The sequence below is a fragment of the Gambusia affinis genome, linkage group LG07 (assembly GCF_019740435.1).
Source record: "Gambusia affinis linkage group LG07, SWU_Gaff_1.0, whole genome shotgun sequence".
Classification (NCBI taxonomy): Eukaryota; Metazoa; Chordata; class Actinopteri; order Cyprinodontiformes; family Poeciliidae; genus Gambusia; species Gambusia affinis.
Genome location: NC_057874.1, coordinates 6,199,332 through 6,213,744, shown reverse-complemented (window position 1 = coordinate 6,213,744; position 14,413 = coordinate 6,199,332). Strand labels below are relative to the sequence as shown.

The window sequence follows — 14,413 nt, the reverse complement described above, 5'->3', positions numbered from 1 at the left end:
GACCTTTCAAGTTTTACATTGTTTCAAACTTTCTAATTAAAAGGGGCGTCTTCTTAAGGAAGGAGGCATTAAACAGCTCTCTATACTTTGTCTGCAAAACTTTTCTCATGCAATATTTCATGTGGTGAACACATTCTGATTCTCCTATTCAGCTACCAAAATTCTTCACGCTTTCAAACGTCACGCACGTATTTTCTTGGTGATGTTGAGTCACCCGTCACTGCGCCGTGAAAAAGTTACACATTTCCTACAGAAGTACTTTCATTTTTGTCTTTGAAGGTCAAAAACTTAAATCTTCCAGTTTTGGAAAGTCAGATATTCATTGGGTTTCTATAGTACAGAGTGATGTCACTCTGCCTATGACCTACCATGTTGTTTTAAAGGCATGTTTTACAGCCTGTATTCAGTTGTGTTCAGGTCGACTCCCATGAAATAAAAACAAGATTTTTAAAACTTTTTTTTTTTTTTTGGTAATTTCTAATTTCTTTTCAAGAATAGAAAGCAGGAAAAAAAAGGCTGGACAGCATAGACAGCATATGTAGCCCAGAACAAAGAAGTGAAAAGGAAATACTATATGATCTTTTAGTCTTCTACAGCCAAACACTGTTTCACGTAATTCAAAAAGTTCCTTTTCACTTTGATCTGACAAGAGCTCCTTCTAATGCAAGGGAAACGCTCATTAGTACAGAATCATGTCAACACAAATACACGCTATATTTTTGTGTAAAAAAAAAAACAAAACTTTGAAAACCAGGTTTCATTTTTCCTTCCCATTAACGACTCTGCGCCACTTTGTGTTTGTCGGATAACATTCAGATAAAATATCTTTAAAAGTTTGCGGCTGCCAAACAACCAAACGTGGAAAAAGTTCACCAGGGTTGCAAGTGGTACTGCAAGAGACTGTAACCTGTTGCAACTGTGTGTGCAGACGGTAGCGCACGACTCTGAAGTGTTTTTTTTTATTTTATTTATTTTTTATTGGCAAAACTTAAGAGACAACAGAGACATCACGTCAGGTTTTTGAAGATAAAGATGAATTTTGCTGCCGGAGGCGATGATACAAAAAAATAAGGCAAAAAAAAAGAAAAGAAAAGAAGAAAAAACAAACCAGACTTGAGTCCTGTTTTTAAATGATGTTGCCTTGATAAATGTGGGCGACTGCATGGATGTAACAGCAGAGTTTCCTCAGTAGAGGCTCTACTTTTATGTTGCGTTTACATCCCTGTCCTGCTACTGTTTCCGACTTTCCATTAATCTTCAGGAATTGATCTGCTGGCTCCCCTTGTTTACCTGTGTCTTTAATATTGCAGAGCCACTTTACCTGAAACCTGTTATGTTCTAATCATCACTCTCTCTCTCTTTTGTCTCCTCCCCCTTCCCTCTTTCTTTGTAACAGATACCATCCTGTCCAGCAAGCGTGGTAAGTAGCACCGCCGCTCACTCACGTGATTCAAAGCCATCTGTGCGTGGACTCCACCCGCGCCGGCGTAGTTGCTGCTTGCACTGATGTGAAGGGAACTGCTCTCAGATGCTTAGTCTCGGTAGGGGGCAGGGTGGGGGGTGTATCCGAGCCACAAACACCATTTGCATCACTGGGAAGCTGTCCCCCGCACCCCCTCTCAATCACAGTGAATGTCACAGCAAATGTTGAAAATGAGGGGAGAAGCATCAAGCGAAGGCAATTATGATAGCAGCATCCACGCACCCATGTGGCCAATCAGAATTTCAGTTCAGCATATTTTCTCTGCATGTTCTTCGCGTCGACCCACTTAGTCAATTTACCCCCTTTTGACTCCAATAGTACTCAATAACAAGCCGAGAGGGAGCATCGTTTTCTTTTCTTTCTTCCTTTATTCTTTGAGTCTTTGCAGCTTTAATGAACCCCATCTCGGTTTAGACTAAACAAAGGGTAGATGGATCTCTCCCCCTCCCATCCTACTATGGCGGTCTCTGTGCTGCAGTCACTGCTGGCTTCCTGAAACTCTTTGTCCCCCGAATGCGAAAGTCCATCTGCTGTTCTGCCTTTTGTTTCTCTCTACAATTTGCCGGCGTGTTTGTGCGTCGTCCAGCTCTCCGGACCGGGCGCTCGTTCTCTCCCTGTGCTTTGTTTTCTGCCGATGCACCTTTTGTACGCGTCGGCGGCGCATTGTCCAGATTGTCCAGACAAAAGCGGGGAATCTGGCTGAACTCTCCTCGACTGCTGGCAGTTTGAGGTGAGCGCCGCCGAGGCGCGCTGATTCGACGGGGCCTGTCACAACCAACGATTTTGCTGGACCATAAATTGCCACAGAAGTTACTGCGATAATCAATAATATTGTTGTTTTGAGACCATTTTCATGTAATAAATATCGGTGATGGCATAATAAATGCAATAACGCAGTAATTCTCAATCTTCTTCAATCAACTTTAAATTCTCCTGAGCATCTGAAGACATTTTGAAAATCCAAAGTAAGTAAAGGAAGCAACAGAAACGACAAATAAAAGGAATTACAAAATTGTGCACCAGACATTGTGGTGTTGATTTTGGTTGAAAGACAGAAACAAAACGAAAAAAAAAAAAAAAAAATCACTTACCAAATGGAAATGATAGAGTTCGTTTTAGTTCATCATGAGATGGAATTAATTTACTGCTTATTGCAACAGGCCTCGATCCGCCAGCATCAGTCGGGAGTGGTAGACAGATATCCAGACGTTGGGAGTCTGGTCTGGGGAACATCAAAGAGTCAGCAGGGGAACAGGAGCATAAAGGTGCAGTTTAGATTAGGCCCTAGAGGGGGGCTTTACGTGTGTGTGTGTGTGTGTGTGTGTGTGTGTGTGTGTGTGTGCGCGTGCAGCTGGGATATACTTTGCTTGCTAGTGGAGGAGGTGATGATACACTGCACAGGGAAGCTGTGTGATCAATATTTCATTGCTGAGCTAGCAACAGTGTTCTGTGTTCCTGTTGTTTGGGTGTTTTTTGTTTTTTTTCATATGCAGCCAGGACTCAGTGAGAAGAAAGGCAGCAAGAAGCCACAAAAATATCAACATTTGCTTTAATTTGTGGTGTTGATTTTGGACTCATTGTTGCTCCTACCAGAGACGGTGACTCTGGTCTCAGACTTGCGAAGGCCAGAGCCACACTCACTTCCTCATTCATTTGAAGCTTCAGACTTGAATGAGACTCTTGGTCTGGGATTTGAAGTTATCACCTCCTGTAATCAGAGGTGAAAGCAAGTCAGTCAGTAAGTTACAGATGGCAGCTCTGTTCAAACTCTGCCAAATGGTGCGTTTGGTTTATTAGCTAGGGTTATGGTTACACATTGTAGCCTCCTATTGTCTAACATTCATTTCTGATTATTTCAAAAACAAAAAAATAGAATTGCATCAAAAAAGCTAATTTACCTTAATAACAATATTCCAAAAGCTAAACTCGTATAAATTCATTAAATAGTGATATTTGACAGTCTTTTTTTTTTTCTGATAGGTTCGATGATTTTGGAGGACAACACATGAAAACATTAAATTCACTTTCTCAAATAATTTGAATATTACAGGAGACCATCTGAAAAGAGCTTTCTAACAAAATAAATATTGGTCAGAAGTATGCAAATTGCTGCACATGATGTGCTTTCAACACTTGAATGAGTCAATATTAAGCAGGGATGAAAATAAATTTATATGTATATACAAGGGCTGGCACTTTTACGTGTTGATTTGGATCATTTGGGTACATAGATTTTTAGCATGTTTAAAATTGTAATGCAGTTAATCTTGCTTTTTGTTTGTTTGTTATTCTTAAACTTATTCTGGACAGAACCTTTGTGTTGTTTGCGTGTTTCTGGTACGCCTGTAAATCTGGCGGCAGGTGGCACCGGAAAACGGTGAAAGATGACAAAGCTGCTTCTCTCGACCCACTGTGGGTTAATTTTTGCTTTAAAATCCATTGATCTGATGGGACAATGAAAAAGGACTATTGTTGTGTTCAAGTTGTGCAAAAACTTTATTCAAGTCTTAAATACAATATCAAAACACAATGCTGCTGACGTGAGCGATCAGGAGTCCCTGAAACACATGACAGCTTTGCACCAATCTGATGGTTGAATAACCTAAATAACAGATTAAAAGCAAAAAAATGTCTTTGTTGTTGAGCTCATATGTCTATTTATGCAATAAAGAAGCAGAAGAAAATTATTTTTGAATGAAAGAAGTTGCTTGTTTTGTCCATTAAATTGCCTTCAATTATTAAAATTTAATCACAAACGCGATTAAAAGTTTTAATCCGGTTTCACCGATATTATGTAAGTATCTGGATTATTGCATCATTACTGAATTGCGGTTCTTCAAAGTGAAAGCCCCTCCTTCTAAACTTAAATAGGAGTTTAAGTCTATATGACTAAAACTCCTATTTAAGTCAAATAGAAGTTTTAATGTTAATCTTGGTTTGTTTTTGTTTTTTTTTCTTTTCATAAATGTATGTTTTATTTATAATTGGGTAAATGTGCTTCGGTTAAGTTTAAAATGATGTGCAACCATTTATAAGAGGTTTCCGAATGATGGATTACTCTCAAAAAATTAAAAAATGCCACTAAACGACTGTTTGCTCCATATGAAGACAAAACCATAAATAAACGATTTGAATTCATATTAACCTGAGAGATTTCTTATGTCAGTCGGTGATTCGACCTGGTCTCTGGTAAAATGACCTCGGCCCGACCTCTCTCGGTTTGTTCCGCCTTGCTGTACCGTGGCGCCGTCCCATAATGTGAGCCGTTTTTCGTAATAAAAGGTAGAGAAAGACAACATAAAGTTTTAAGGAATTAAAAAAGCCATGAGAGGGAGTGAAGCCAGGGCAAGGTCGGTTTGTCCTTGCTCGCTCTCCGTAGCTCAGTCAGCAGTAAGTCATCCAGGAAATCGCCCGTCGTCCAGCAGAGTGCACGTCATTCATGTCTTTCGAATTCCAGTTTTTCCTACATGCGTGTGTTTGTTGTTTTTTTTTCGGGACCATACGTTACAACGCCGTACCTGCCGTGAGAATCTGACGTGCTTTGACTCCTTCTCTGTCTCTTCCCGCTCTTACCGGGCTCTCTGCACGCCCTCGGCAGGGCCAGGGCTTGTTTGGACTCGGCTGATGGGCGTCCTCAACCTGAAGTGGCTGCTGGCGCGTCCTCTCCCCTCTCCCGCCTTAATTGGCTGTACCTGAGGCAGGAGGGCAAGGTGTACTCGCGATAAGAGGAAAATGCTGTTCTTGGCTGGTTTTAATGTCGTTATCTATAATCTCCAGATTGATCATGGCTTCCTCTGTCAGCTTTGCAAATTGTTCGACCCCTAACAACCCGACAGAAAAAAACAACAGCCCTCGACTGGAACATGCTGAACATTGGAGCTGCCTCACTGTACACTGATTTTAAGCTCAGCTCAGTTGTGGACGTCATTAGGATTCATGTCGGAGACATCATCACCGGTCAGCATCTTGGTTTTTTTTAAATCAGCCTAATTAGCGAGGCTGTTGCTGGTGGACGCACACAGTTTCAAGAGTTTGTGACGATCTATGTGGGGCTGAGCTGAAGGTGTGTCTCTTTCTTTCTGTGTGCTTCCGGTGGTGATTATGCCAGCAGAATTTATTCCTCCAACATACAAATGTGTATCTGCCACGCATTTCAATGATGTATGGACATATGTGGCTTTAAGTAAATGTCTCAGCTTTACCTTTCTGTACATCAGTTTTAGTAATTCAGTCCAATTCAGTTTGCCAATTTGCAAAACAAACCGCCATCAGATTTCAAGTGAGTTAGGCTACGTTCACACAGCAGGCAAGTCAGCTTTTTTTTTGTTGTTGTTTTTGTTGTTTTTGTCCATATTTGATCTGTATGTGAACGGCTAAAAAAAAATCCAGTACGTGCCACTTTATAAAAGGTACTAGGTCGTCTGCGTCTGCAGTGTGGACGATTGCGTTGCATTTTATCTGACTTCTTTGTCTCTGACATGCAACATGCGTCCTAATTCTGCACCGGAAAAAGCCGGACGCGGCGGATCGGGACGCAAACAGCCGCTGCAGATTACGATAACGAACTTATGGGAGAAGTCAGTGCGTCACATCACATCACGGTCCCACCGCTCTTGGCTCTGGCTACGCATCGAAACAGACTTCCATACAGAAGATGCAGTCGGTGCTCCGCCGCAGGCCACAGCAATCAGCTGTGCTTTCCTTTTTCTAGCTCCCTTTGTGTTTTGTTTCGATCTTGCGCCGATACTGTCAGCTCTTCTTGGCGAATGAACTCTGAAACATGTAGCCATAAGTGCTTTCTCTCCCAGCATTACTTCTAGAAAACGTGCGGCGTTGTGTGACGTCGGTGTCCTTCTGCGCATGCAGGTCCAACCGTCTGGACTGTGGTTGGAATTAATTAGTAGCATTAATAATCAAGCAACAACAACAACAAAAAAGAAATCAGAAAATGAACATCAAGACCTTCTGTGCGAACGCAGCCGTACATATGTTTCATTTCATCCTAATTATCAAACAATGCAGCCAAGTTCAGTTTATTATTATATAAATTGGTCTAACAGTGTGTCGTCTAAGGAACCCCAGCAGATCGAATCGACTCTTTGACGTCTCCTGGATGAGGATGTCGTGACGGGGAGACAGCTGCTGGCACTGAGTGACTGACGATGCAGAAATCCCTCCGACTCGCTGAGCTAGGATTACTTTGTATGTTATAGGAAAGTAAGACGGCAATGTCAATAGCAGCTCTGTTAGGGGCTTCATGCAGGTGAGAAATGCAGCTAAAGAGATGAAAGAGGACACATAGGGTTAGTCACAGCAAAAGCTCAAGCAGAAGCTCCATCTAGGAGAGAGACTGGACCAAGTGTAGGATCTATGGAAGGAGAACATAACCCTGCAAACATACAAAATCTTACCAAATATTGTTGGTCTAGTTTCTAGAACTAAGACAAAACTAACTTATAAGAAACTTTTCAGCAAGATATAGGGGCTTGTTTTAAGCTAATAATTCCTTAATGTTGATGAAAAAGTTCCAGTTCTAATGACTTAAAACAAGCTCCTATATCTTGCTGAAAAGCTACTTGTTAGTAGTAGTAAGTACAATTGTCTTACTTCGATTGTACTAAGATATTTACCCGAGAAACTAGACTAAGATACTTGGTAAGATTTAGTGTTTTTGTAGTGCAGGTAGTAGTAAGCAGCAGTAGCTCATTTTTTATTTTTTTCTCTTAAACATGATATCACATTAGCACTTACCATCAAAACATTTCCACTGCTCTCTTTAGGCAAAGCCCCGATTTCACATCATCCTGGTATCATTTCATACACCTCAAAGAGATGATGTGCTCTGGATGTGAAACCATATTGGGAAGTGCAATGAACTTAATAATCCAGAAGTTTTTTTGGTTTTTTCTCCGAAGAGTTTTTGCGGCTCTAGTGGCTCGTATTTTTGCGACAGTACGCAGACAGGTAAGCGGGTGAGGAGAGGGGGGAAGACATGCGGCTATGGTCGTCGGGACCGGGAGTCGAACCCGCGACGTCCGCGTCGAGGACTAATGCCTCCAAACGTGGGACGTGCTAACACCCTACGCCACCACAGCACGCCCAAATAATCCAGAAGTTAGAAGCGACAGAATGTCTCCTGAAGCCGTAAGGGGAACCCGTCGCACATAGAAGCGGCACGCAGATGCTGCGACTTCTGTCCTTCACAGTCCTTTTCAGCTGCTGATGCTGAAAAGGGTGTTGCTACAACAAAACAGATTTACCGGCTTTCTCGTAACAATTCATTTCAAGTCATGATGAATGAGTGGCCGCATTTTAGTGACAAAGTAGACAAGCTGGGTGAATTTTGTTGTTCTTGTCTTGCAGCAAAAAGCTCATAAAATAACCAGATATTCAAGACAATAGAGTTCGAGATTTTTGAGAATGTTATGAAGAGTTTCTCTGGTCAAGTGATTTTTGTGTTGTTTTGTCTAAAAATGATATCGTTTATTTTCTTTTCACGAGATTTCCAATTAGAGAGCAACTTCTTGAATACCTAAAAATCACGTAGTGCCAGGTTATAGCAATTGCAAAGAAATGTGTCTTTAAATTAGGCCTCTGTCTCTTTAAAAGCTCCTGCTCTTTCTAAAATTCGGCCTTCAGGAAGTCATCATAACATGGCTCCTCTACTAACCCTTTGACAACTTGTTTTACCAGCTTTGCACTGAGAAGTAGCTCCAATAATGATCTCAGCTGATGCTCAGTTCCACCAGATGTTTGCTAAAAGACGCTGGCTAGTCTGCAGGAGCTGAGTGGAGGAGACCCGCGTGAGAAGCTTGGAATCTCGGAAAATGGAGTTCCGAGGAGGAGCTGCGCCTCGAAGGCGGTGCTAGGTCCATCCAGGCGGTTTGCACAACTGAACGGTTGCCACAGAGATTAAAGGATTTCATAAACATGCACGAAAGAATCAAGGCAACACTCCAGTTATGTTTTTGACGAGAAAATATAACACTGTAACATGATGTAAAGCTGAACCAAAAAAAGTTGATTTTATACAACATCGCCCCTTTAAGTTCAAGATATAAAGAAGGAAAAAAAATAATAAAAAATCCACATTTCTGCTGATCACAAGTCAAAATCAGTCATTGTGAAACGTATGGAATTGGTCGATGAATCTCCAACCATTCAAAATTCCCTGCATCATAAAAGAGAAGGGATTAAAATGGATTCATCATAGTTAAAATAACAATAAAACACAACCACCTCTTTGGCTTTTCAAAGTGTGCATTAGATGACGATGATGATGATGATGATGATGATGATGATGATGATGATGTCGTCGTTGACTTTCTATTTACTCTAAGACCTGCCTTCGAATTGCCTGTCTGTGAAGGTGCTGGGTTGTCCCGTTCAGTTGACAGCGACACGATCCGATCAACACCCTGGTGAACAGATTTTCAAAAAATAAAAATAAAATAAACATCATTGGGATTCTTTCTCCTGTGCCAAGGCTGACGACTCCACATGTGGACCAGATGTGACGTCTTCTGCAGTCCTGCCGTCTCTCATCCTCCGCTCTCCCTTCCTGCTTCTTTCTCTGGGTGTGAGGAACTGCTAGAGCTGAAAGAAGCAGCTAATGACTTGTGAAATGCCGTCGAAGCCAAAGCAGCAACAGGAGTTAATTTCCTCCCAAATTCCGTCTTAAGACAACAAAAACAGAGACGAGGCCCGGCAGCACTGAGAGAGGAGTCAGCCAGGCGGTCCAGCTTTCTTTAAATGTGTCGGCGAAGGTCTTTGGATGCACACTGCCTGACTTACTGTTCCAAATCCTTTATCTGCAGACTGAAGTGGCTGATATCGTCGATTTTTGGTTCATTATCAGTGATGCTAATGTCGGTCATTTTAGAAGATGCATTTTTGTCACCTTTCCCTTTATGTAGGTAAGGAAGGAGTGCTGGACAACGTTTTTTTATTTATTTATTTTCTTAGGATAGAGCGGATAAACCATTTATTTTTTTTATATTTTTTTATTAGCTGGAAAATGTTTAGTAAAAAGACACATGTATTGATACTGTTAGCATAGAATGCCTTTGCAGGAAGAATTCCTGATCTTCTCCACGTATCCTCTCTGAGCTGTGGTGAGGCGTGCAGCCTCTTCCGCCTCACTTCCCCCTCAGTACCAATTAAAACTGTTTTTCTGCGGCACATCTCGACTTGATGAAGACAGCAAGCGAGAGCTCTCAAAGTAAAGTCGCACAGCGCCTGTGTTGGTGGGTGATTTGTGCAACAGAGAGGGAGGAAAACAAACAAGCATAAAAAAAAAAAATGGCGCCTCTTTTCCTCTGTTCGGTTTTGGGCCGCGCTGTTCGGGAATCTTCCAAAAATTAAAAAGTAAATTTTAAAAAAAATGCCGTGGGACCTGCTGAAAACGAGAAAGGACATGAAATCTGGTTCATTTCTCCTTCTTTTTTTTTCTGCCCGTGCTAAGACTTCAAGCACCATCAAGTATTACTGTGGAAAATGGAAGAAGAAGAAAAAAATTAAAAGCGCTGCTGGAAGCTGCTTGATCTCGCGGCTTCGACCAGCTCTCCCCGCTGAATGGAGACGAGCTTTGCTCTGGCCTTTTCGCTACAAAGGCTGAGGAAGCCGAGGCGCAGAGGACACTGCCTAATGGCTACCAGTCTGGCTTTTCCCACAGGATTACATGTTTGAGAAAGATAAAGTTTGATCTATATATTTTTTTTCTTCTGCAAGACAAAGGGCTTCTTTTTTGTGATGCAGATGAGAGCAGACAGGAAAACCTTCTGAACCAGCCAGGGCTGGAGTTTGGAGAATATAGATGAGGATGTCTGCGGGGTTTTGAAGAAATCGATTCTCTTCAACTTTTTCTGAGGGATGCTCCCACCAGAACTCTCCTGGCCGATCTCTGCCTTTCCAGTCGAGGGTCGACCTGCCGTTATTGGTTATTTTTAGCCAGTTCTGGAGCGAGAGAGACGTTACTGCAAAACAGGGTTTAAAACGCCGCAAAAATGGGATTACAGAGTCAAACGTTTCACGGAGGAATGAAAGGTTTCACATCCGATGGGATCTTGTTGGGTTTCCTTGGATACCCAGGCAGTCTAAACAAGGTATGGCGAATAAATCTGCAGGTCTTTTGAATATTGTTCAATTGAAAATCTCAAAATAGTAATAGGTTATACAGGTTAAACAGAGTATTTTGATTTCAACAGAGTCAATGTAGATCAAAAACATAAAATTGACTTCCCCTTTTTCTCTTATTGAAAAAATAAAAAATCCATTCATGATCTTCCAGTCTGGGGTCATTTGCGTTCTCCTCCCCTGTCCCCTGTCTCCTGTCCAATTAATGTCCAATAAATCCCCAAAAATTGCATTTATGTGGCAAATTTTCTGAACGGATTCATTTTTGCCTCTTAGGAGAAAAACTAATTTATTTAGCCAAACTCAATGACTGGGTGTTCCCAAGTCGTCGTTTTAAGTCACTGGATGTTTCTGGTCTCTTTTACTATGGAAGTAAAATGGGAGCATAAAACCGGCTGATAAAATATATATATAAACTTTATGTTGGTGCCTAAATTTCCCACTATAAGAAAAATCTTAACGTGTCTGCTTCCGCTTAGAACTGCTGAAGTCATTGAAAACGTGCCCCTAAAGAATTTTAAGACATCTGTGCATGTCGGTCGCAGGCTGCACAAAATCCTTCTCAGAACCCGAAGCGGCCGGCGGGTCTGACTTCACACACCCTGATTCGGCAGAGCTGTTCGTCAGCGTGTGGACCCAGAGCTTCGCCCTGGCATTCTACCCCCAGCCATCATTAATAATTTGCTCAACGCGCCGGCTCTCAACACCTCAGACGACCCCAGGTCTTTTGTATTCTTGAAAGCCTGCTGAATTTTAAATGAATAAACGCAAAGTTAACAAAAACGACTGGTGTTTTTGCCACGGAGGTAGCAAAGCAGACGAAGAGCTTACACACAGAACAACGTGGATCGTCCTTGATCCCAGTCGCCCACTTACCTGCATAATTTTTTATGTTGTCATGAGAGATGGACAATCTGTGGATGGTTGATGACATGAAGGGAAATGATTTCAACTTTCTTGAAAACATTACAAAAAAATCAGGGCAGGAGAGAGATGGGGACTCTTAGGCATGTGGTCTGAGACTCAAATCTTGACAATTTTCGGGACTAAAAGCAACTCTGTGTCCATCTTCTTTTGAATGAATGTGCTTTAATTGTTAACATGTCTGTCCATGTTTGCTGTAGCTTCATGAAGTTGACCACATGATTCCCTGTCGAAACTATTAAGCTTCCCTACCTTTCCCGTTTCACAATATCATTTTCAGTTTGTCATCGTTAAGCTAGCAGTGTTGTTAAAAAGAAATCATCCCTTTGTCAAATTTAAGCACTTCTTATTAAATTCATAACAGGTGGGGAATTCGGCTTTATGAATTTCCCAAATACGTTAACGCAGCTCAAAACAGCCTTGAAATGCTGAGCTAATTGTTAATTTAACAAATCCTAGAAATAAGCGAACAATGCCAAAGTAGCAATCTGTGCATGCATATTCTGCAGAACGTAGAAAATTAGCAGAACTCCCAGGTACACCAAAAGACAACTACCAACATTGCCAGATGAATCATGTTTCATGACGGACAAAGCTCAAAAAGATGAAACGGTGCCATTGTTCTGCGTTCAGCCTGAAAGTCTCACGCTTGGGATCTGAATAAAAAAAAATAAAAATAAAAAAACAGACATTCCTGCTGGATCTTGGTTCTGCTCCTCTTTTTGTTTGTAAGTAAAAATAATATTAATCTTTTTCTCTCCCTTCCTCCTTCTCTGGCAGAGCTGCATGGCGGCTCAAGTGCATCTTTGGAAGTGTGTCAATCCCGAAGATTCGGGTTAGAATCATAACGCGCCGCGGTACTGATATCCCTCAAGAGGTCCGGACCTCAAAAAGACTCGCTGGTGATTGGCGTCTGGGTTTTGCACGGAGAGCGTTACTCTTTTCCAAGAAGAAGAAGGCGGGGGTGGATGGGAGGGGGGCAAGGAAAAAAAAAAAAAAAAAAAGCAGGGCAGTTTTCTGCACATTTCACTCCAGACACTTCGCTTCTAAAATGCATACAGAATCCTTCAGTTTTCTTTCATGTAAGGATACCTTGGAGATGTCTTCGCTCTGGCTTTTAACACTTTTCATTTGGTGCTTTTCTCATTCAAATGAGGCTTTCAGCAGCAACGGTTTGGCTGTCAATCACAGATATCTCTGTGTTCTTCATAGAGGGAGAGATTAATTTACAACTTTTGGGATGTGTTGAATTTGTGTGTGTGTGCATAATTGCACAAGTAAGCCTGCTGATTGAGATTACCACTCGAGCTGCTTTCATGAGGTCCATATCAGCATTCTAGCTGACAGAACCTGCTGCTTTCCTCTCTTTTTTTATGACATTTATTCCAACAGCACTTCCCTCCATGTAACCAGATGGATTTAATCGACCCTAACTTGACACATTAATGTCATCGAAACTCTTTCTGACTCCATTCTGCTCGGCTGCACTGGATTTAGTCTTTTTTTCTTCTTTTTTTTTTTCCCCTCTCGTTTTGTGGGGGTTCACGGCAAATTTGGCATGTGGAGCACATCCCATCTCTCGGAGCCTTTTCCATTAGTGACATAACAGCGCTATGTAATTATTGCTCATCTGCATTTGAAAGTAGATGCCATTAAAAGCTGAAAAATTAAGCGGTGAAATTGCTAAAGTTAAGCACGTTCCACTTGTTTAGTTAACTTGCACATGCGGAGACTTTCTGGCTCTAAGCGAGTTATTTAGAGGTTCTGATTTGCATGCAGTCAAGCAGGGCATGAGTGTCATATTAATTCGGGGCATTTATGTTATTTAGAGCCTTTGTGTTCAGGGTGGGGTTTGAAAACTAGTGTTACAAACAACTTAAACGTACAAAAAAAAAAGAAGAATCCTGTACAAAAAAAATGTCAATTTACTTTAGATTTTTGAATCTGTCAAAATTCTACGTTTAGATTTGTACATACATATATACATACATATTTTTCGTTGGATATTTGACCATTTTCGTAGCAGAATTGGTAGAACCCGTTTAAAATGTTTGTATTACTGAAGGAGTGATCCGATTTTTCAGGCCACTTAGAGAAAGTTCACTGGGTTTGAATTCGGAGCCAATCCAGAAGCGTGAAGTGAGCCTGATGGGTCCAAAACAGGTCACTGTCTCGATGGTGTTCAACTATCTGACCAAAGTACTTCTGGGGAGAGCTTTTATGTTTAGATGAGACCAAGATGACAGGACGTACGCTCTCACCGGCCACTTTATTGGGTACACCTTGCTGGTACCGAGTTGAACTCCCTCTGGCCTTAATCCTTCACCAAGGTGCTGGAAACATTCCTCAGAGAGTCTGGTCCACATTGACATGATGGCATCACACGGTTGCTGCAGATTGGTCGGCTGCACATCCATGATGCGAATCTCCCGTTCCAACACATCCCAAAGGTTCTCTATTGGATTGAGATCTGGCGACTGTGGAGTTCAGTGAACTCATTGTTCAAGAAACCACTATCGGACGACTCACGCTTTATGACGTGGCGCGTTTTCCTGCTGGAAGTAGCCATCAGAAGATGTGTACACTGTGGTCATAAAGGAATGGACACGGTCAACAACCATACTCAGGTAGGCTGTGGCGTTGACACGAAGCTCAATTGGTACTACTGGGCCCAAAGTGTGCCAGGAAAAGATCCCCCACACCATTGCACCACCACCAGCCTGGATCCCTGGCCTCCTGCGCCCAACAATGGAAAGCATCATCACTTTTCATGGCGAGGGAGTGAAACGTGAGAAACGATGAACTTCTTTCAGTAGTTTGCTCAGTGAGGGCTCAGGAGGTATTCTCTGTAACCTGTGACAAACTCTTAAT

General features: G+C 41.9%; 1 protein-coding gene across 3 annotated transcripts in view; it reads left to right on the top strand.

The window, feature by feature from the left end:
- LOC122834324 (cadherin-4-like) overlaps nucleotides 1–14,413 on the top strand; it is a 301,525-nt gene that overhangs the window by 118,058 nt on the left and 169,054 nt on the right. For all 3 annotated transcript variants that reach the window (XM_044122665.1, XM_044122664.1, XM_044122666.1), the window contains one exon: nucleotides 1,397–1,420. In XM_044122665.1, coding sequence (XP_043978600.1) covers nucleotides 1,397–1,420 — 24 coding nt within the window. The remainder of the gene's footprint in view (nucleotides 1–1,396; nucleotides 1,421–14,413) is intronic.